Source organism: Hyperoodon ampullatus (genome assembly GCF_949752795.1).
Source record: "Hyperoodon ampullatus genome assembly, chromosome: 14".
Classification (NCBI taxonomy): domain Eukaryota; kingdom Metazoa; phylum Chordata; class Mammalia; order Artiodactyla; family Ziphiidae; genus Hyperoodon; species Hyperoodon ampullatus.
The window spans coordinates 79045707-79070691 of NC_136927.1; the positions used below are offsets into that span (position 1 = coordinate 79045707).

General features: G+C 41.5%; 1 protein-coding gene across 4 annotated transcripts in view; it reads right to left on the reverse strand.

Annotated features, from left to right (window-relative positions):
- ZFP64 (ZFP64 zinc finger protein) overlaps positions 1 to 24985 on the reverse strand; it is a gene marked incomplete at both ends in the record, with an annotated part of 73760 nt that overhangs the window by 30949 nt on the left and 17826 nt on the right. For 3 of the 4 annotated variants that reach the window (XM_079719336.1, XM_079719338.1, XM_079719335.1), the window contains 3 exons: positions 13483 to 14911; positions 21548 to 21799; positions 24842 to 24904. In XM_079719336.1, coding sequence (XP_079575462.1) covers positions 13629 to 14911; positions 21548 to 21799; positions 24842 to 24904 — 1598 coding nt within the window. Of the gene's footprint in view, positions 1 to 13482; positions 14912 to 21547; positions 21800 to 24841; positions 24905 to 24985 lie in introns of those variants that run through there. The other variant, XM_079719337.1, reaches the window with a different exon arrangement.

Sequence of the window (24985 nt, forward strand, 5' to 3'; positions counted from 1 at the left end):
TGGTGGCGCAGTGGTTAAGAGTCCACCTGCCAATGCAGGGGACATGGGTTCAAGCCCTGGTCCGGGAAGATCCCACATGCCGCGGAGCAACTAAGCCTGTGCGCCACAACTACTGAGCCTGCGCTCTAGAGCCCACGAGCCACAACTGCTGAGCCTGCGAGCCACAACTACTGAAGCCTGCGCACCTAGAGCCTGTGCTCCGCAGCAAGAGAAAACACCGCAATGAGAAGCCCATGCACTGCAAGGAAGAGTAGCCCCCCGCTCACCACAACTAGAGAAAGCTCGCATGCAGCAACGAAGACCCAACGCAGCCAAAATTAAATAAATAAATTTATTTTTAAAAAAAAAGAGTTTTGGACTTCCCTGGTGGTGCAGCACAGTGGTTAAGAATTCGCCTGCCAATGCAGGGGACACAGGTTCGAGCTCTGGTCTGGGAAGATCCCACATGCCGCCAAACAACTAAGCCCGTGTGCCACAACTACTGAGCCTGCGCTCTAGAGCCCACAAGCCACAACTACTGAGCCCATGTGCCACAACTACTGAAGCCCGTGCACATAGAGCCTGTGCTCCACAACAAGAGAAGCCTACACACGGCAACGAAGAGTAGCCCCTGCTCGCCAAAACTAGAGAAAGCCCTTGCGCAGCAACGAAGACCCAATGCAGCCAAAAAGAAAAAAAAAAAGAACTAGTTTCACATGAGGTGACATGGGATGATTTCTGAATTTTTGGCCCTGTGGGAGGAGAGCAGAACTACTCCACCCATTCAGGGTGCCTGGTTTATGGAAAAAGTGCCTGGTACAGAGTAGGTGCTTAATAAGCTTTATGAATGAATCCTGAATGAAAGCTATATTGTTAAATGAAAGAAAAAAGAAAGAAAGGCAAATGACAAGTCGGTAAGTTGAGTAAGGGGCCATTAAAAGGAAATCAGGAAAAAGAAGAAACAAAAACTATACATATAAGCATATGTAAACACGTGATTGCTTTTGGGGAAATTAGTTGGGGATCTGATGTGGAAAGGAGAATAATTTTTCATCATATACCATGTTGGAATGTTTGAATTTTTTCACTCTTTGCATGTATTAGTTTTTCAATTAAAAATATCGTAATGAGATATATGATAAAGCAAAAAGAGTAACATGTTAATGACAGAGTCTTTGTGGAAAGAATGTGGGTGATCACCAAACATTTTTTTTCAACTTTGCTGTATGTTTGAAATGTTTTATGCAAGAAAAAATTGTTGGACATTTTTCCTGTAAGAAATTCCCCTTCTATAATGAAGTCAAAGGCCAGCCCTGAAGCATTGGTACCCATCAGGCTCTCAGAAGGAAGGAGAATTCCCGTGGTGGTGGTAGGGGCATCTTTCTGCTTAAAGGTGCCAAGCGTTGCACTGTTAGACTGAAAACATCTGAGCTGGCTTTTTGTTTTTTGTTTTTGTTTTTTTTTGCAGTATGCGGGCCTCTCCTGTTGCGGAGCACAGGCTCCGGACGCGCAGGCTCAGCGGCCATGGCTCACGGGCCCAGCCGCTCTGCGGCATGTGGGTTCTTCCCAGACCGGGGCATGAACCCGTGTCCTCTGCATCGGCAGGCAGACTCTCAACCACTGCGCCACCAGGGAAGCCCCTGAGCTGGCTTTTTAGCTAAGTGCAAAGGCTGAGTCTAAAGCAATGACTTCTACGCTGATATGGCTCCCAATTCTGCCCAGTTGGAGTCCTCACTATTGGTCAATGACAACAGAGCCCATCAGAGCTTCCCTCTTTGGGAGTGTATCAATCAGAGTTCATTGATTACAAGCAACAGAAACTGCTGGCCAATTGAACCAGAACAGGAATTGATTGATTGGCAGCTTGTGAGGGACCTGAGAGCCCAGCTCTGGGCAGGAAGTGAGGCAGGCCAGAACGAGGTGCCCTGCAAGGACGTCTGTTTGGGATGCTGCAGGGGAACATCTCTGATGCTGATGCTGGAAACCCCTAAGCTGGGCCCCACTGCTCGCAGAAACCGCTGCTGCTGTCATCACACACTGTTTAAACCTCTGCTGCAATGCTGCTATTGTGGATGAATTTTAATACCTCCCTATGGTTTGTGCTGCTTGCTTGGTCTTAGGCAGGAATACCTGACTGGCCAAGCCCAGGGCTTGTGCTTGTCCTCCGGCTGCAAGGAAGTGGTGGGAGTAGCTGATGCTCACCAGCTTGTACAGCGGTGGGTAGGACACTGCCTTCCACCTGGATGAGCACAATGACAGATGTCTTCTACACAGGAAGCCGGTGGATCCCGAGCAGCCCTAATGATGACAAAGGTGAGCTATTGACGGCTTAACCAAAGATACAGAAAAACTGAGAAAGCAGATCGTTAGCGCTGCTACCTATATGGCTACATTAATTGACTGCCTACTATGTGCTATGTACTTAACCTGTATTATTATTTTTGTTTTTCTTTTTAAATTGAAGGATGGTTGGTTTACAATATTGTGTTAGTTTCAGGTGTACAGTATAGTGATTCAGTGTTTTTGCAGATATATTCCATTATAGGTTATTACAATAGAATGGGTACAGCTCCCTGTGCTATACAATATATCTGTGTTGCTTCTCTATTTTATTTTGTATCTGTTAATCCTACACCCCTAATTTGTCCCTTCTCCCTTTCTTTTCCCCTTTGGTATCACAAGTTTGTTTTCTATATCTTAACATGTATTATTTTATTTAACGTGTTATTTTATTTAATCCTTCTTTACAAAACTATAAGGTAGGAACTGTTATTATCCCCATTATGCAGAAGAAGAAACTGAGGTTCAGAGAGGTTGGGTCACTTGTCTGGGTCATATCTCTGGGAAAATATGGAGCTGGGATTTGAACCCACCTTCTTCTGACTCCAGAGCCCTTGTTCTTAACCACTACCATCCACTGTTCCACTTCTCCATGGGCCTGCTGTACAACCCAGGCTTGCAAGGTCTTTGAATGACAGTACTTACTCACCTGCTTACAGGTAATCTGGGTGTATCTATGCTGTCTACACTGGATTAGGTGGAAAGAAGCTCTGTAAAGATGACTGCCGATTTGCTAACTTGCAAGAACTTTAATACTGAAAAAAAATTTAAGTTCTCATTGAGCCTTCAGCATACCGATCTTTCAAATTAATCTGACCTCTGCGAATCTTTCTGAAGACACATGGTAGCTTAGAGTTAGCTCAAAATGAATGGAATCCTCTTTAAGAAAAGGTGTAAAGTCTCTTAAAAGCTGAGGCATCTCCAGCACTTTATTCCTCTCATGTATGTTCTCTTGGAAGGCACTGAGTCTCAGAGCCAGTGAGGAAAATGTTGCCTTATGTTTTGACCTCTTAGACCAAGCACAGCAGAATAATGTGGGACACAAAACAAATATTTTGGTGTGTATAAGAAGCTCAGAGCAAAGATAGTAACTCTGAACTTCCCAAATTACAGTGGTAAACTGACGTGCAACAAAACAGGCCTGTAACTCACATCTGGGGGTGGGCGTGGCAGGCACCCCAGCAAGGCCTGCCCAGTCCCACTTACCACTCCAGGGAGATCCAGGGGTGGGTGGGAGTAGAGGGGAAATGAATTCCTGCAAAGAAGCCCAGATTTAGCAAGTTGGGTGAAGGTCATGACTAGAGAAAACATGCTGATTAGAATGAGGGCAGGTGATCTGAGTGCTGGCTCTTGGTTTAAACATCACCTAATCGCTGTGTGACCCCGGGTGGGTCTCTTACCTTTTCTGAGCCACTGGTTCTTTACTGTGGTATTTCCCATATTGTCTGGATCAGAAAAATAGCCAGAGGTCCTAGATTTAAAATACAGATTCTCAGGTGTCCCACCCAGATGTGCTGTATTGAGATTTCTAAAGCTGGGCTGTAGCTGTGGGCATTTTTAACAAGTTTTTCAGGTGATTCTTAAATCAGGAAAGTTGGGAAACATCTTTTCTGCACAATGTGGGTAATAATAGTAATCCTCCCTCATGGGATGTTGGAAGGATTACATGAGATTATTAGGTAGAGCATTTAGCATTGTGTTGGCATATCCTGAGTCAATAAATGTTAGCTTTTTATCATTGAAAATCATTAGTACTATTTACTTAATAAATATTTGTTATGTACCTATTATGTGCAGGGTCCAGGGCAAGGGTTGGCAAACTATGGTCCAACGCACTTGTTCTTATGTGGTCTGTGAGCCAAGAATGGTTTTCACATTTTTTTAAATGGTTGGAAAAAAACAGAAGAAAAATAATAGTTTGTGCCACTTGAAAATTTTGTGAAGTTCAGATGTCAATGTCCATAAATAAAGTTTTATCAGAACACAGCTACACCCACTCCTTTACTATTGTCTCTGGCTACTTTCATGCTACAATAGCAGAGGTGAAGAGCTGCAATAAAGACCATGTGGCCCACAGAGCTGAAAAGTATTGAATATTTTCTACCTGGTCCTTTTTTAAAATAAATAAATTTATTTATTTATTTTTTCTTTATTTTTGGCTGTGTTGGGTCTCCACTGCTGTGCACGGGCTTTCTCTAGTTGCGGCGGGTGGAGGCTACTCTTCGTTGCAGTGCGTGGGCTTCTCATTGCAGTGGCTTCTCTTGTGGCAGAGCACGGGCCCTAGGTGCGCGGGCTTCAGTAGTTGTGGCACGCGGGCTCAGCAGTTGTGGCACGTGGGCTCTAGAGCGCAGGCTCAGTAGTTGTGGCACACGGGCTTAGTTGCTCCGCGGCATCTACCTGGTCCTTTACCGAAGAAGTTTGCTGAACCCTGCTCCAGAGCAAGGGCCTTCAATTGGGGTTCTTGTATTTGGGGAATATACAAAGATTTCTCAAGAGGTGTATGGGTATGATTGAGGAAATCAGTTCTCAGATCCTCAACTTTGATGTGTACTTTTCCCTAAAACTGATCATCTAAGAGTACACCCAGAAGGCGACTCATGGTGCCGAGGTTGAGAAAGTAATCGCTCCATGACTGGGAAAGAAATCCCAGGTGGTTTTGAGTTCTTTGCTTTTAACGAAATTGACCCAAATAATTATGATTGATCATTGTATGATTTTCTGGCATTTAACTCAGAAGGAATTAAAATAATTGAGAAGCATTGCTGTAACAATACACTTTCTATGTCCCTATCCTTATTTATGCGAATGAGACTTCTCAGCATTTACATCAATAAAAAAAGAAAATTGGGACTATAACTGAAAGAGATCTGTATCTCATTCTAGCAGTTGGTAAAAAAAAATTTTTTTAAGTAATATTCATCACAGATATATAAGCTGATTAAAAACTAGGCCTATCAATCTCATTAAGATATAATTTTGCTTATTTTAATTATTTATCAAAATGTGTAATATATTTATGTAGTTTACAACATAACAACAACAAAAAGTTGTTTTGAATGATAATTTGATGTAAAATAAATGTTTAAAGCTTGGAGCCCTACAGTCAAAGGGAATAAAAAATGTGTTTCTATTTATAGAACTATAATTTTGTTGCTGAGTAGTGGGATGAAATGAACAACAAAAATTTTTCAAGATTAGTAATGTTTCCCATTTTCAGTCCCCTCCCTCTGTTCTGGAAATTTCAGAGATTGGTTCTCTCAACCTGACTGGCTGAGGTGAGGGACCTCCCAACTTTTTTTCCTGGCAACACTACCATTTTGTCTCAACTTTGCTGGTCGCTGGATTTAGGGCATTCAAGAATTGGATCAGATCAGTATCAAACTTCTCATCTCCATGAGAACAGAATTTAAAGATTACTGAAGAGAAAAGAATCCGCTGTGCAAAGGTATCATTCATCTGCTGGGACAAAAGAAATAACAGCCTATGTGCCCTTTCTAAGGAATATACTCAAGAAATTAACGGAATAAGGATAAACTCAGAGTAAAGATGTGAAATACGGGAAGAAGAGTATAAGAAATTATGGTGAACAACGAATGTTGTAATCTTTGGTTAAATCGCAGTTGATGTGGTGATTTGGGAATTAGAACATACGAGACATACTGTAGGGCAAAACTTAACAAAAGCCTGGAAGTAAACTCACAAGCTACCTCAGCAACACCCAGGATTTGGAGAGAGGGGTTGTAGAAAGAGATGTGGCCCAACGGCCTCCTCTTGTGAGGAGGAGACTTCTTAATGAAAGGTTTGGGCCTAGTTGATATTTATATCTGATATAGCAATAGAGGAATCGATTTAAAAATAATTGCTAGAGTTTAGAAAGTAACTATTAGCAGAATGGAAACATATAAGAACTTTCAAGAACAAAGTGAAAAGTTAGAAAAGAAAAAGGAGAAAATTACAAAGTTTAATAAATAGTAAATATTAAATAAGACAAATGAATAATACCAAGTATACGTTACTATGAGAAATGCAAACAGTTTGACTTCTCCAACCAAAGACAAAGACATGCTATTAAAGGAATATATTAAACCACTGAGTGGGAAAGATAAACCAAGCAAATGTAATAAAATATAAAATAAGACTTAGAATACTGTTATTAAATAAAGTGTAATTTAAGGCCCAAAGCTATTAAATAGAAAGATCAGGCATATACTAAAGGGTAAAATGTAAAATTGACGACGAACATATAATAGCCGCAAACTTACATGCATCAAACAACATATGACAAAATATAATAAAATGAAACACAGTAATACAAGAAAAGCATGATAAAAAAACACAGCCATAGTAAGAGGCTTAAAAATACTTCTTTCAAAGTTTATCAAGCAGACAAAAACTAAGAGAATCTGAATAACAAAGTCAACATGCTTGATTCATAGATCTCCTCAAACATTTACAAAAATTGGTCATGTACATGGCCATAAAGAAAACTAATAAATTACAAAAAGCGCGTATTTTACAGGTCATATTCTCAGATCAAAACTCATTAATATCAGAAACCAAAAATGAAAATATAGTTTCACAAACTGTAACTACTTGAAAAATAAGAAATAAAAACTTTATATAACTCTTGGGTTTTATCCCCCTGACTTACTGAACAAACCAACCAACCCTAAAACTGAAATAATGAAGTATCTAGAAATTTACAAAAGAAGGACACTTCATATAAAAATCTATAGGGATATGGATGTCATGAAAATTTCTGAAAGACTTGGAAATAGGCAAAAAAGATTACTGGTTGTCCCGTCATATCCCCGCTCTGGGTTATCTAATTCTATAGCGGTCAATGCCTTTTAGTGTTTTTGAGCTATTTTACAACTTTGTGAGTTACAGAAACATATAATAATGCAAAAATCATATAAGAATGTAAACACACTTTGTGGGTGGAATGCAACTGATGGTTGCCCTGTAGACCCTAACCAGTTTTGCATCTGTCTGTAAATTTGTTTCAGCATTCCTGATTGCCTGTGTAAGCATTCATTGAATTCTCCTTCAAACCTGTTGTAACAACTTACTGATTTCCTCATTAATTAATGAATTAAATAAAATTGCTAACACATGCTCACTTTATATTTGTATGGCAGTCATGATTTAACTTTGAAAAAAATGATCTTTTAACATAGGTGAAGTCATACTGGAAAATATACAGCTTTAAATGCTTTCCCATTATTAAAGACTGAAAATAGGTGAACTTAATACAGGAAATTAGACTAACAAAATAAACTGAAAGAAAAGCAGGGGAAAGAATTAATAAAGATAATGCTGAAATAAAGATAAATGCTGAAATGAATAAAATGGAAGAGTAGAGAGAGAATAAATAAAAGCAAAAGCTTTACTTTAACATAAATGACAAAACAGATAAACTCCTGGCAAACTACCTAAGGAGAAGACTGAAAATACAAACAAAACACAACCCACCCCAAGCCCTCTAAACTCCCCCAAAACCAACCCCCCCCCAAAAAAGTAACAAGAGCACTGTTAGATCAAAAAAAAAAAAAAAAGCCAAAGATTCTAAAATAATTTTAAGAGAATGTTAAGTGGAATTAGAGCAAAATGAATGATTTTTTCTTTTGCAAAGTATGTATTACCAAAATTTATCAGGTTGAGACATAAAGTCCAAATAGACCATTAATTACAGAAAAAAATGGAAAGTTTGTTAAGAATGTACAATGAAAAAGGGTATCAGCCCAGAAAATAAACAGATAATTCCTGAAATAACAGACTATTGCTGGTCACTGAAAAAGGAGGAAAGAGCCTCAATTTATTTTCAGAGAAACATAACCTAAAACAAACAAACAAGCAAAGTCAGAGAACAAAGAAGAAAACCAGCATTCAACTGCACTTACACATATGGTTATAAAAATTTCAAGGAAAATATTAGTAAATGAAATCTAGGAATGTATTAGAAGAATAATCCAACATGACCTAGACGGTTTGTTTCAGGAATGCAAGAGGCTTCAGTACCAGGCTATGTCCTACACTAATTCACATATCAACATATGTAAGTACAAAACCCAAATATTTATGTCAAGAGATAGTTAAGAGATATTTGACAATAATCAGCAACCCACCTTGATAAAAACTCTGAAAATGGGAGAAGAAAATGACTAAGTACTATAAAAACTGTCACCCAAGGAATAGCATATATTATATTAAATTGGGAAATTCTAAAGCCATTCAAGTTAAAATTAGAGATGCAACAGGGATGCCAGCTGTTTCAACATTGTTTGGAGGTTCTGACTAATACAATAGGACAAGACTGCAAAATAAGTAGTATAAGTATTGCAAGGGACTAGAAAAAAACACCTGGGAATGAGGTGACTATACCACAACCATCATGTCATATTTATCAGCGACCAAGAGTTTCTAATAAATACTGTCAATTAATAAAAATTTTTTTCTAAGGTAGTACAATATAGACAAATATACCAAATATAGCTATTCTCTATGCTTGCAACAAATAATTATTTTAACATAAAAAAATCCTATTTACAGTTACAATAGAATTCAAAACAACAATACAGGCCCTATTTAATAAGAATAGACTGTATATGAAGAAAACTATATATTACAACAGGGTTTAAATAAAGGTTTTTGGGTGGAAGATTTAACATTTATTTTTTATTTTTTTTGGCTGTGCCGTGTGGCACGTGGGATCTTAGTTCCCCAGCCAGGGATCAACCCCGTGCCCCCTGCAGTGGAAGCACGGAGTCTTAACCACTGGACCGCCAGGGAAGTCCCAGATTTAACAGTTTTTAAAGTCATTCTTTTCATGAGTTCATGTAACCATACAGATACAATTCTAATACAAATCCTCAAAAGGTTTACTTTTTATGGGGGGACGGGTAATGGACAAAATGAAGTTCCTTTAGAAATATGAATATTTAAGAATTGCTAAGAAAATTTTGGAAAATAATAGCTATGAGGAGGCTTTGCAAGTCTAAAAGATACTAAGGCTTACCTTAATGCTAATATAATCAAATATGTAATGTTGGCAACCCAGAGAAGATATAAAGATCAGTGAGACAAAACAGAGATTCTAGAGATAGAGCCAAGTATATTTGGGAACTTCATCTAAAGGTGAAATTAAGTTTTCAGTTCCAAGGAAAATAACATTTTGTTTAACACATGGTCCTGGTATAATTGGGCAGCTAAACTCCTATATCATACACACATAAATATGAATTCTGTCTGCAGAAACTGAAAACAAATAATGAAAATATTAAAGAGAAAAATCTCAAGGGAAGGGAGGACTTTCTTAGAAACTACAGGAGCCACAAATAAAGCACTAGAAGAATCTGACTGCATACAAAATGATTATTTTTATATGGAAATAGCACCATGAGGAAAGTCAAAAGACAAAGGATAGGAGGGGAGAAAACTCAGCACCATTTGACAGACATGGGGTTCACATCCCCAGGTGCCCAGCAACCCAAGGAGAAAATAAGAGTATGAGTTTAAAGTTCATAGATAAGAAAAATGCAGATAATCAACAAGTCTATGCAGAGATGTCACAGAGATGCAGATCAAAACACCAGCTCAGGAAATGCACAAAGACCAGATTACCATTTTCACACATCAGACCTACAAAACTTCAAAAGATTGATAACAAGATTCGTGATAGCTGGAGCCCGCACCACCACCGAGACTATCACCGAGACTATCGTTTTGAAAAAATCATCTGAATCTATGCAAGTACAAACTACAGAAACTCATTGAAACTCACTTTGGGGACTCTAACCTACAGAAAGAAAAGAAAGCACAACTGAATAAGATGAACTATGTAGGATGTTTACTGTGGCAGTTTGTAATGGCAAACAAACCCCCAAACAACCAAAATACCCATGAATATGGAGATGGGTGAATAAAGCATGGTGCTTATAACATGGTAAGTCATAGTCTACCATTTGCTTAAAAAAAAAGTTAGGCATAGCTGTACTGACACACAGTACTGTTAATAAACGGAATAATAAGACCAAGGTAGAGAGAAATGTACATAGTGTGATACAATTACTATAAAAATAAGGGAAAGCCTTTTCTAGGTTATCTTTTAAGTTGGTATGAACACAGAGACCTTGGGTCTCTTACTTACCTTGGGTGGGGTGAGAATAGGCTGGAGATTATTGGATTGGTTTTTGTACAATTCTCTATATAGTTTATCACAAGGAACAAGTTTTGCTGTTGTAGTTTGTTAAAAAATCCAAATATGCATGTGTGTGTATGTGCATTATATGTACATATGGAGGGCAGAAGTTCCGTGGAGATATAATGATATAAAGAGAAATATAGTATATAAAAAGAAAATAGTATGCTCAATTCAACCCCAACTCTGTAACTGGAGTAGAAAAGATACATATGGGACTCCCCTGGTGGTCCAGTGGTAAAGAATTCGCCTTCCAATGCAGGGGACGCGGGTTCAATCCCTGGTGGGAGAACTAAGATCCCACACGCCGTGGGGTAACTGAGCCCGCGTGCCACGACTACTGAGCTCGCACGCCTCAATGAGAGAGCCCGCGTGCCACAAACGACAGAGCCCGTGTGCCACAACTAGAGAGAGAAAACCTGCACGCCACAACTAGAGAGAAGCCTGCATGCCACAACTAGAAGGAAGCCCACGCACCACAACAAAGAGCCCGCAGCACAATGAAAGATCCCACATGCCACAACTAAGACCTGATGAAGCCATAAATAAATAAATAAATTTAAAAAATAGAAAACATACACAACCATAGAAAAAAAAGATTAGAAGGAAGTCCATTAAAATGGTCACAATTTTTACATCTGGATAGTAAAATTATTAGTGACTTTTAAATTTTTCTTAATAATATACATACAGATGGCCCCCAACTTACAATGGCTCAACTTAACAATTTTTTGACTTTACGATGGTACAAAAGCAATACACATTCAATAGAATCATACTTTGAATTTTGATCTTTTCCTGGGATAGCACTATGTGGTCTGATTCTTTCTCCCGATGCTGGGCAGTGGCAGTAAGTCGGCCATGGGATCACAAAGGTGAACAACTGATACACTTACAACCATTCTGTACCCCTCCAATCTGTGTTTTTCACTTTCCGTATTCATTAAATTACATGACCTATTCAATATTCTCTTCTAAAATAGGCTGATTTTGCCCAACTGTTGGCTAATGTAAATGTTCTGAGCACATTTAAGGTAGGTGAGGCTAAGCTATGATGCTTGGTAGGTTAGCTGTTTTAAATGCATTTTCAACTTAATGATATTTTCAGCTTACAGTGGGTTTATCAGGACATAACCCGTTCGTACGTCGAGGAAGATCTATAACGTGTTTCCCATATTTTGTATCTTGAATACACATTACATTTATAATCAGGAAAAAAATCATTTAAAAGTTGAAACTAGGGGCACACTGGGAAAAAAGATGTAGAACACAGGTTCATGACAACAGAAGTTTCCCAGGTAAAATCCAATGGCTGAATAGTTTCCTAAAGAACTGCAAGCAATAATTCTAAAGTGATAAAATTACTAAAATACTAACAGAGTAAGCTGCAAGCTTTTTTGATTTCTTACCAAACCATAGTTATGATGCATTATCATCACTGCTGATACGAAAATAATTTCTGGCAAAGAAGAAGGATCAAAAATAAAAAGAAAGAAGACAAAGCCCAGCTTGAGGATATATATGTATGTATGTGTTTTCTTTTTTTTCTTGGCCACGCTGCGCAGCAATGTGGGATCTTAGTTCCCCAACCAGGGATGGAACCCGCGTCCCCTGCATTGGAAGCACCGCGTCTTAACCACTGGACCACTGGGGAAGTCCCTGTATGTGTATCCTAAAGGATGCTGACTTTCTATTTCCAAAAGGCAATTCTCAAGGTTTTTAGCATCACCATTTTCCATATTTCCTTAGTTTGTTATTACAAAAAAAAGGGAAGGGAATAATATCTTTATGTAAAAGTGAATTGATATGCATGAGAATTTTAATAAGTTTGTGTGTTAGGGAATAAAATGTTGATTACCCTGGTAAAAATGTATCTAAAGTGTTCTCACATTTTAAATATGCTTCTCTCACAAGAGTAACCTCCCCTCCTCACCAATCCTTGCTCATGCTCTGTGACAGCACGTTTCACTTATGCAGTGTTTATTTAAGAGCCCACCCTGAGTTGAAGATAATGCTAGAAGCTGGAAATCAGAGATGAAGACCCAAATTCAGGTCTTTGGAGCCAAGCACGGGTAATTTGAGATCGCTGTCTGGCGCCACCTACTGATCACACAGCATTTCAATTCAAAACAGACTGAAATTTGAAATTTCCCTCTTCTCAATACAGCCCATGCTTTGGACCTAGGTGCTTTTCCAATCCCTCTCATCTGACCCCTGGGACTGCACGTATATTACTGTCTAAAACAATGCCATCCTAGAAAACTGTCCTAAAGGTTAATATTATAATTAACCTAACCTAAAGGTTAATTATATTAGCATCTAAACAGAAACGTCAGGTTTGTCACTCTGAAGTTTCAAAATAAAAATGATAGTTGGGTCACTTTAGGCACCACACATATTTGACTGTGAAGAAGGTAAGGCATTTATATACTATTTATGAGAGAGGACTAAGAAGCTTTGCTTCTTCAAGTTCTCTTTAATTATATAATTCAAACCCCAATAACCCAAATCATACTGTGACTCTAAAGAATCACTAACACTTGTTATGTTTTAATGATGTATCAATTTATTAGGAAACCATTCCTTTTTTTCCCTCATTTACGCTAAACTTTTTTTTTTTTGGATCAAAAATCCATGTAACATTATGTAGAAAATGGTCCTTCATGCCGATAGATTTGTATCCATGTATTAAAACACTATTACCCCAAACATTGGGGGTATTTCAGAATGAGGACTTAAGAGAGGCTGAGAAGCACCATCTACTACACAAATTTAATGAGATGGAAAAAACCTTTATTAGAGTTGGCAAATCAAGTTGGAAGCAAACAAATGTATTCACTACTCAATTCATTTCATTCCAACCCGTAATCGGGATCCTCTTGGTAGTATTTAAGATTCTACAGCACTTAGAACACCGCGATTCAGAGGTCTCACAATTATCGCAGCATAAAAAAATTTCAGTAAGCAGTATAAAATTACAATTTATTATGGGGGCGGGGTGTTTTCACAACAATCCTTAAAAACATTAAGGGCAAACCTCTTACAGAATTCCATTTCTGCCTTCTCTTTTGGTCACTCCTTTTCCCCCCTTTCTTTTGTTTTATAAGCACTAGTCTGGTATGGAATCCGCTGGACAGAGCAAAGCTGGGTGGGCGCCTCCTTGGATGATGGAGTAAGTCTGCTTGGGTAATTCTTGCTGAGAGGTGGTGGAGAATATGGGCGGAGCCGTGGTGGCCACGGCGATGTTCTGGCCTCCGTCACTGACCACAGTCACTTCAGCGGTCCCCTCCTGAATCAGAGCGTTCAGGCCTTCGAAGTCAGTGCAAGTAATGCCCGAGCTGGTGATGAAAGTCTGGTTGCCAGAGCCTTCCTGGGGGCCGCCCGGGGCCGTGGGGATGAGGGTCTGGTGCAAAGTGCCTCCGTCCGTCTGGTCGTGAGTGGTCAGCAGGACAGCCGGCTGGGGCATCGCCGCCGCCTCGCTCGGACACCCCGAGGAATGAGGAGGGGCGATCAGATTGACCTGGCGTAAGATCTGCAGCCGGCTGTTCCCGGGCAGTTCCTCTGGGTTCTGCGCCACCAAGGCGGGCTGTACGATGTTCACTGCGGCCGCCGCAGCCTGGACGATGGTGTTCGCCTGGGGCACCTGATGGCCAACGATGATTTTGACCCTGCCCTCGCTGAACTGGGGCACTTGGCTGGGCTGGAGGGGCACCTGGAGGTGCCCCACAGTGAGGGGCGCGGCGGGCTGCTTGCTGGGGTCGATCTGAAACTGCAGGACGGTCACATCCGAGCTCTTATTCTCATTATACTCACTGTGCTGCCGCTTGTGGCTGCGGAGCGAGTCCTCGCGCATGAAGGAGGCATCGCACCGATCACAGTGGAAAGTCTTCTTGGCGTCCAGCTTGGCCACCTGGCGGCTGCTCTGCCGGCCCGTGTCTTTCCTCTCCGAGGCCTCGGTCTTGACCACGTCGCCGTGGAACTTCTTCACGTGCTTGCTCAGGTTGCTGGGCTGCTTGGTGTCGAAGCTGCAGTAGTTGCACTTGAAGGGGCGGTCGGTGCAGTGGATGCGCTCGTGGATGCGCAGGGCGGCCTTGCTGGAACAGGAGTAGCTGCACTCGGAACATTTCTCGGGGTGCTCGGACTGGTGCACCCGGCTGTGCTTGCGGAGCGTGGCCTTGCTGTCCCCCAGGAAGTCGCAATGCGGACACTTGAAGTTGTTCCCGCTGTGCTTGATGCGGATGTGCGACTTGAGGTTCCCCTTCATGGTGCAGCGGACATTGCAGAACTCGCACTTGAAAGGCTTCTCCCCCGAGTGCACGCGCATGTGCCTTTTCAAGTCCGAGCTGATTTTGAACTTGGCGCTACAGAGCCAGCACTGGAAGGGGGCGTCCCCTGTCAACACAAGGTGAGTTTCGATAAGAACAGGCAGGCAACAACCATAGCGGATCCCCCCGAAGCACACACCAGAAAATCGCTTATACCAGGGCAGGCGGGTGGAGACCTTCTAACTGCAGCTCCTAGCAGCCCCTGGGAGAAAAAAAAAGAGGGGTCGGGGGCTTCTCTCCTTTTCCCAAACTTAAACCACCACCACCATTATAACACCCAGAAGAAGAACGGAGATTGAAAATCAAGCTATTTAACTGTCCCCAGTAAAAAACATAAGATTTGCGAATACACTTAGTATATCCTTGAAAACAATCAAGCTATCGTTCCTATGGTTATTGTGTTCGCTCTGCTAGGGAACCATTCACAGTTGCATAATTTTGCATAATCCGTTGATTTTGGTTGAGTTACATGTTGTAACAGATTCAAGGGCACATTTTCAAATCAGTCAGCTCCATGCTCACTCATCAGAATATTCTTTTTACAATGATTGAAACGCCCAGCTTACACTTCATGCAGATTTTTATTAATAAAGACGTGTTTATTGCGCACAACTTATTTATCCCACATTGCCAGCTGCGTTCTTTACTTGTGAAGTTACAAAATCCAGCTGCTTGATTTTTTTTTTTTTTAATTCATGTTCGGTGAAAGATGAACAGGAAAAGCGAAATTGCAACATCTGAAAGGACATGATATTCCAAATGTATTTCTCAGTGAATGCCAAGTCCCAATCATCTGATAATTCAAGCGAATTGGTGACCCCGCCCATTGCAATATTGTTTAAGCAAACAAAACAACAGCAGCTAAGGTTCTTCAGTGGCTTCCCGGATGGCAGGCGCCCTGCTGAGCATTCCACAAGAACGGTCTCATTTGAAGATCCCGATATTCCCATGAGGTGGGTACTATTATCAATCTTATTCTCAACACTACTGTACAAATGAGGAGGCTGAGGCTTGGAGCGACTCTATCACTTGTTTCCAGTCACTCGGTAGTACATGGCAGAGCTTGGATTCCAACCCAGGCTGATTCCAAAGCGGGTATTCTTTTTTTTTTCTTTTTAATTAAAATACTTTACTTTTTTAGAGCAGTTTTAGGTTTGGGGAGATTATACAGAAAGTACAGAGTTTCCCATATGCTCGCTCCTTCTCTCCCCTGCACGTCGTTTCCCTATTATTAACATTTTGCATTAATGCAGTACATTTGTTACAACTGATGAACCAATATTAATAGATTATTATTAACTACACTCCATAGTTGACATTTGGATTTACTCTTTGTTTTGTATATTTCTATGGGTTTCAACAAATGTATACTATTACATATCTACCATTACAGTAGCAGACAGGATAGTGTCACTTCTCTCAAGATGCCCTGTGCTACACCTATTCACCCCTAACCCCACTCCCGGCACCCCTGACATCTCTGATATTTTTAATTGTCTCTATAGTTCTACCCTTTCCAGAATGTCATATACTGGTTAACATCTTAGAGTATGTAGCCAAAGCTGGTATTCTTGGATGCTAGGTGATTATCTGTACATATGACCAATGTTTGCTTTCTTACCATAAGCTCAAAAGAGTGGGACTGTGTTCTGGCTTTTTGGTATAAGACCTATAACATCACAATGAGCTGTTTAATAAATGCAATTAATGATGGAGCAAATTAAACAAGCTTCGAGAAAAGGAAGAAGCCCCAAACTAAACAATGCTTTGCAGGACTAAATGCCACTGAGATCATTCACGTGAAACTCTAGAACAAGGAATGGTAAGCTATACAGACTGTGAGCCAAATCTAGCCCACAGCCTGTTTTTGTAAATAAAGTTTTATTGTAACACAGCCATGTTGTGTGTGTGTGTGTGTGTGTACATTTGTTGTGTGTTGTTTCTGGTTGTTTTCACGCTACAACTGGCAGAGGTGAGTAAATTGTGATGGACTCTGTATGGCCTGCTAAGCCTAAAGTATATTTACTACCTGGCTCTTTATAGAAAAAGTTTGCTGACTTCTGCCTTAGAATGTTGCTCTCAACCTTTTTTATGCCATGGACCCCTTTCTGGCGGTTTAGTGAAACCCATGCACACTTTCTCGGGGTAATGTTTAAATGCACAAAGTAAACTAAAATAAAAATCAAAAGGAATACAAAAGAAACTAATTATATTGAAAATTATTAAATAATTATAAAAAATTGTGATTTGGCAATGTGTGTGCATTAAGTAACAAGCTCTAGCGGTGGGTCTAGTGACTACACCAATTTCTAAATAGAGAAGAGTGTAACTGATGTTCTGATCTATCAAAAACACGTTATAAAAAGATCTATGATTTCTGCTGGCGACAAGTTCACATGCACTGTAATCAGACTGGATGCCTATTTTCATAACTGAAGGACATATCACATTTCAGTAAGATGAGTGAAAATGAAGATGTAATTTTTTTCCTTATCCAAGTTCAGGGTCCTCCTAAATTCTACTCATGGATCCCTGGGTGGAGGTATCTGTGGACTCAGAGGAAGAATCACTGCTCTAGAATGTTCTGTTAGGTCTTCCAGTTACATCACTGCCCAAATTAGTGACGATCTGTTTGCCTTTTTTTTTTTTTTTTTTAAAGCAATTTAGCAGAGGTCAAACCCAGAAAAACAGATAACCAAATCTCACAGCTGAGTCGCAGAGCTTAACAACACTTTTTGACGTGAAGGCAAAGGGTTTAAATCTTTTCATCATAATTATCTTCTTTCCTTCTTCTTTTTCCTTTTCACCATAGATTTATTTCTTAAATGAGGCAGACTGGTCAGTACCAGTGCCACTGGACCATAAGCTCCCCAAAGCTAATGACTCTGTTCCTTCCTGCCCACTACCTGACCCTCGCAGTGTCTGGTACCTGGTGAGGACTTAATGAATGTTGCTCTGTGAACAAGCAACTGATATATTTAAGTTTACAGATCTTTCTTGAGTTTAGGTTGCTACCGAGACAATATAGTCGATCAAAGTGATGGAAGGGTAAAGACAAAATCCTATTAATTTTACAATTTGTAAAATTTTACAAGTGCCACAGATTTATAAAAGGGAAATGAACATTCCATGGAGATACTGCATAAATGGCATATATTTAAATTTTAGAAAATACACTTTTTCTAGACCAACTTAAAGATGCTATTATAGGGCTTCCCTGGTGGCGCAGTCGTTGGGAGTCCGCCTGCTGATGCAGGGGACGCGGGTTCGTGCCCCGGTCTGGGAGGATCCCACATGCCAGGGAGCGGCTGGGCCCGTGAGCCATGGCCGCTGAGCCTGCGCATCCAGAGCCTGTGCTCCACAACGGGAGGGGCCACAACAGTGAGAGGCCCACATACCGCAAAAAAAAAAAAAAAAAAAGATGCTATTATAAATGAAATGGTTAAGTTTACCCTCCTAAGTCAAGATGATTCTGAACAACTTCCCTAAATCAATCCTTCAGCGCCTCTAACTTAGGCTGAGGAGATTTCTGAAGAAAATCAGATGGGCGCCAGTTATGCCAATGTCTTAACTTGCTGTAGTAGATTAATGTCCCCAGACCTCCCACCTCCTATCGCTCCCTGTAGCCATGGCCTCTGCCATGTATGTAATTATGCATGCTCTCCCGACAGGGGCAGGATGACTTGGCATGACCCCTAATAAAATAGGCTCTATCATGTCATTGGATGTGGCTGATGGTATGTTAACTAGACTTGATACAAGTAATGGCTTGAATGGGCTTGTGAATCGGGGTTTGCTCACTTGTACCTCTGTCATCCATCGCCAGGAGAAGGTCAATCCTGTCCTAGCCCGCTGATCCCAGGAGGAGGACGACAGACGTGGAGCACAGCTGGATTGTTGCAGCCAAGGCCAGTGGACAGCCAGCCCACAGCCAGCAGATTCTGAGATTTGTAAGTGAGCCCAGCAAAGACCAGCAGAGTTGCCCAGATGACACCCAGCTGATCCCCAAACATGAACAGAGAAGGCACGTTGTCGTATCCACTGAGGTTCTGTGGGGTTTTTTGTTACACTGCATTATTGTGACAACAGATAACTGATATACATACTGGCATCGAGAAACAGAGCGCTGCCGTAACAGAAAACTAAAATACGTAGCTTTGGGTTTGGGGGTGCAGGTAAAGGCTGGAAAAGGGGCAGTGCACACATTTCACGACAAGCACTTGGGAAAACTGTCACCTGTCGTAACTTAGAAGATAGAAAATGTACCCACTGAATTCTGGACTTGAGCAAAGAGATTCATTAGTTCTAAGCAGAACGGTGAAAGTGTCTTACAAGCTGCATATGATAAGGTCCCACAAGAAAGTGACAAATTCAAAAAAGAACTGGCCATTTTCAAAATGGAATTTAGCGAGAATACAGAAAATCAAAGATGTGCTGGGTTAGATGAAGTTTCCCATCTTCAACCAGCAAAAGATTTTCAAAGTAAGACAAAATCCTGGGGACAGAGATCATATCCAGGGAACTGATCGCAGAGGGAAGAACGAATGAGAAACGAAGGGTGTAAGCATAAGGTTCTTTGTCGAAATCTCCAAAAGAATAAAGTTGGTGCCAAGTAAGTCCTCTCAGCTGGACAAGGATTCCTAAAAGTCTCACCGGCTTCAACCTACAGAACGTTATTTGCCGAAAGTGCCTATAATTGAGTTTAGAGGAAAGGCAAGTCTCCAAAAGAATTATGGGTGTGGCTTTTGGCACACAGATACACAGGAAACTCACAACGTTTTTTAAGATAGCTCTATCAGCAAAGCTGTCAGTCTAGACTAAACTAAAATCTAAAAAGATCCCAACTTTCGGTAGGCAGGAAGCAGGCTGAGAAAGCTTCTCAAAGGCACGTTTTCCAGTCCTTTTCAGAGGCGGTTAAGGGAGGTGATGAAAGGCTGCTCCAGGGAGCAGAGTCAAAACGCAGGCAGCCTTGGGCTTCCCTGGTGGCGCGGTGGTTGGGGGTCCGCCTGCCGGTGCGGGGGACACGGGTTCGTGCCCCGGTCCGGGAGGGTCCCACATGCCATGGAGCGGCTGGGCCCGTGAGCCATGGCCGCTGGGCCTGTGCGTCCAGAGCCTGTGCTCCCCGGCTGGAGAGGCCACAGCAGCGGGAGGCCCGCGTACCACAAAAAAAAAAAAAAAAGCAGGCAGCCGGGTCAACGCCTGACCAAGAAACACTCCCTGTTCCCAGAGCGGGGGGACCTAGGAACACCTGCCCAGAGGGATTTCAGAAATCTGTGCACCAGTGACTGCCAAGCGCCTCCTGTTCTTCCCCTTTGGAACAGCAGGAATATTGTAAGTATCCTGGCTGCGTTTCACCGCTGCATGTTGGGAGCGTGGGGACAGACAGCTTGTCTTTTTATTGCAGGAGGCTCTAGGTCAAGAGAAGCCATATCTATACCTGATGGAGAGTGCAAGTTCCTGATCCTATGATTGGCTAGACTTGTGTGGGTCTTGGGAGGCCATGAATGCATCTGCATGTCAGAGAGATGTGAATGACGGTGGGGTGAACTGGTGAATGATGGTTGGTGCAAAAATGGCGTTTGCGGGCTTCCCTGGTGGCGCAGCGGTTGAGAGTCCGCCTGCCGATGCAGGGGACATGGGTTCGTGCCCCGGTCCAGGAAGATCCCACGTGCCGTGGAGTGGCTGGGCCCGTGAGCCATGGCCGCTGAGCCTGTGCGTCCGGAGCCTGTGCTCCGCAATGGGAGAGGCCGCAACAGTGAGAAGCCCGCGTACCGCAAACAACAACAACAACAACAACAACAAAAATGGCCTTTACCATGTAACCCTGGGATGACCTTCCACTGTGGGTGAGCTCAGCCCCACCCCTTGACACCAGGCCCAACCATTTAACTTTAGCCAAGGGGATGCAAGTAGAGGCTTGAAATGAGCTTACACATTGGGGCATACTTGTTTTGTCTTCCATGCAGAGGTCTGCCCTTGTCATGAGAAGGACAAGCCTGGAGTAGCCCACTGGTCCCAGAGGGAGGCTATGAGACATGTGGGCAGAGCCAGACTGCCCCAGCCAAGGCAAGGAGACAGCCAGCAGATCCCCAGCCAAGGTCAGTGGACACCCAGCCTTTCCCACACATGTGATTAAGCCCAGCCAAGATCAATGGAATGTCTAGCCAACTCCCTGCTGACCTGAAGTATGTGAGCAATAAATGCTTTTATAATATGCTGCTGAGATTTTGTGGTGGTTACACAGTACCACTGTATCAAAAGCTAAGAGACACACTTGCTAAAAGGAAAACATACATCATTTGTTAAGTTACCTACTCAGCTGAGTTTTTTCATCAAGCTGTCCCATGCTGAACTGATCAGAGTAGTCTTCAAAAGACTGAAATGCCTAACCATACGTTATGCAGACATCGATTAAAAATGCATTGCTTATATCTATATTTCATTTAGCGCACCTCCTCAATTAAATACTAGTGAATAGGGTCTAAAGCTACATAAAGATGTGTATAAAGTTATAACCTTGATGTTTTTCCCTATTTTACAGAGAAAGCAACTTCTGAGCAGATGAAAAGCAAAACTGCAAACCACGGGATGAACTAACGTGCCCAGGTCCTTTACTTAGGTTGTGACTCAGTGCTTGAAGGTGCTGGTGATTTAGGCAACAGGCAGTTGGGAGCGCAGCGTAAGGACCACATGAAGGACGTACCTGTGTGGGACCGGAGGTGTACGGTGAGCTGGCTGGAGTTGCGGCTGGCGTAGGGGCAGATCTGGCATTTGAAGGGCCGCTCGTCGGAATGTATCCGCAGGTGCTTGTTGAGGCTGCTGCTGTCCGCGGCAGCATAGTCACACGTCTTGCACTTATAGGGCTTCACGCCCGTGTGGCACCGCATGTGGGTCTTCAGCTTATCCTTCCGGCTGAAGCACTTGCTGCAGACTTCACACTTGTGGGGTTTGTCTCCTTCAAACGTGCACAGATGGCATCAGGAAACAAGATGAAAAGGGAAAAAGGCTTACTTCCCACTGCCTTATGAAAAGCGTAAGACACAGTCACCCAAGGATATTTAGAACTCCCCCCAAAACTACACAGATGACGGGCAAAGAGCTAACATCTTGGGAGAGGAGGAATTGCTTCTTCTATGTTGTTTATTAGTATTTTCTAATTTTTCCTACATTGAAGATGAATTCTTTATCAATTTAAAATAGAAGGCAACTCATAATTTAAAGTACAGCTAAGTAAAATAAGAAACATTGTCTCATACCCATTAGTTCTTTTTTCTTTTTCATAACAGACACACCCTAAAACTCAGAATCTCTAAGTTTTAGTAGAGCTCACGTCTGACCAGCCAAAGAATACATTTCTCGGCCTCACTTGCAGCCAGGGGTGATTCTGTGATGAAGTCCTCATTAATCAAATGGCAGAGAAGGTAAATGTGTCCCTTTCGTAAAAGGAAATGGCTTGCCTTTTACTTTTTCTCTTTCCACCTGTCTTGCCAGCTGTTACCAAGACATGAGGGTGAACAAGCAGGTGAGGACAGCATACCTGCGGATGGTGGATATGTAACCTAATGTACTGTAATACATAGAGAGAACTTAAATCCCTGGATGATGGGGACAGAGCTGCCTACCTGCCTAGACCACCTGCTTACCTCTGGACAGCTACGTGAGACAGACATAAACCCCTACCTTGTGTGAGCTGGTGCTGGGCTGTTTTGCTACAGCAGCTTAATCTGTACTCACTAACGCACATTGTCAACTTGCCACCCGTGAACAACCGCTAATTTTTTGATGTATACTTTTCCAATTATCTTGTATGTGTGTGTGCACATTTTGGGGTTCAAAAACCTTCTTGGCCAACATCAATTTAAACACTTATTTTTTGGAAGGTACTGTGCCTCTGAATGATTTTACTTAATTCTCTCAACAACTGGGATTAGAACCCAGGACAGTCTTGCTTTCTTAGCCAAATGCAACACTGCCTCTCCACTGACTACTTTCTTGCACTTAAAATAATTTCAATTATTTTCACATCATTAAATTTCTACAACATGATTTTTAAGGCTGAAGTATTTCACTATATGGATGTACTATAAATTATTGAACCAATTTCCTACTTGGCCATCGAAAAGAATGAAGTAGATACATGCATACGGACTTGGAAAGACATCCAGCATTAAAGGAGAAACAGAAAGTTGCAGATAGTGTATATATTATTAACTTAATAAGAGATGGAAAAAGTAAATTGTGTGTTTTTAAGCCTGGTATAGACATGCCAAAATTTAAGAATGAGACACACTGGACTATTAAGACTGGTGACTTTTGGGCATGTGTCAGACAAGAAGGATGTGGGCTGTGAGTCAGGATTTTCACTCTTTACATATCAAACATGTATTTTGGCCAAATCCTAAATAGCTAAGTGCTAAAATCAATTGTCAGCCAAAGTTGATCACTATCCTCATAGAACAAATATCTGGGATTTAAGAATACATCTAGAAGTATATTAAAGATTGTAATTTTATTATTAAAAATAATAATAGTCACAGTCAAATTAAAAAATCCAGGAACAATAATTTCTCATTACTGTCAGCTGCTAAACAGCTTCTGGGGGCGCCATCCTGTGTACGTGCAACACCGAGCAGATGCCGGATGTCGGTGGAGCTGGATGGTTTTCGGCCAGCTCTGCTGGTAAAGAGCCCCACTCTTGTTGCTCCTGGCCATGACCTCTTCTCCGAAAGTAACTAAGGTAAGTACACCTTGTCAACTCTCTGACTTGAAGATGTTGACAGAGATGCTGCAGTTATGCAGAAATCATCCTACAAACCCAAGCTTGGCTAACTGTGAGTAGAGGATGCTTCCTGAAGATTTGCAGCGATGGACTCCAGGTTGCTGTCCTCACTTATATTTTTATAATGCTTCCCCAATTATCATGCATAATGACAGCACTTTACTCTTAAAATGATGAATATGCTACGTGCGACTGTTGGAACTTCAACACAGGGCACCCACCAGGAGAGATTCATTGCTTGTTCCATTGAGAATGCTTCCCAATACCTAAAACTTAATAACTTCAGATTCTGATAACTAGAAGAAATCCAAATGACATGGCGCTGTGAGGCTGATTAGATATGATGGTGATCCCAGTGCAACAAGGCAATCGTTGGCCGTGGCCAAGGAATATCAGAGATAACTGCTGGATATTTTATCTTCTTTATTTTATCTCCTGGATATTTTATCTGAAGCTAAGTAGCAGAATTTGGGCAATTAGGGATGCCCATGCCAAATTTCAGTGTCCCTCCCTTATACACATTGACACTCGCTGAATTTATATATGACTGTATCATCTGAATTAGGAGCATCTAATACTTCATGAAAAATAGTCTAAAAGCAATTCCTTCTCCATGCAGAAGGTCTGGGAGACATAAAAATAATACATTAGAGAAAATTAAAATTACCAGAAACAATCACAGTTTTCTTTTTCCATGCAATCCTTTTCTCTCCTTTAAAAAAAGTATTTATTAAATTCCCCTTTCAAAATTGCAAAACACACTCAGGTATCCAATGATGCAGTGTAAAGATACATGAATGAAAAGTCACTATTCTCCCCCTTCTTCGTCTGTTTACCAGTCATTACACACACCACACACACACACACACACACACACACACACACACACACACACACACACTTACTTACAGGATCATCTCCTCCAAATGAGAAGAATATGTGCATTTAAATTTTAATTAATTCTGGCAGATCAATTTCCAAAATGTCTGTACCAGTTCAAATTTCCACTTCTAAGTTTTCTCATATCTGTTCCAGCACTGGATTTTATTGCTCTAAACATTTTCTGCCAAAATCATGTGTAGAAACAGCATCTCGTTTTTATTTCATTTGTGTTTGTATTCCCATGATGACCAGTGAGTTTCTGCAATATATCATGTGTCTGACTTGTCTGGATCCCCAGCTCCCAGCACAGAGAAGGCATGTGTGTGAACCACTTACCCGTGTGGATTTTTAAATGACGCTCCATATCCTTCATGCCATAGGCAGTCTTGAATTGGCAACCTTAAGAAGGCAAGGAAAAATCAATGACAGAGGGAAACACAGTCACTTTAGAATGGAGAAGCCTGGCAGACACTTCCTTAA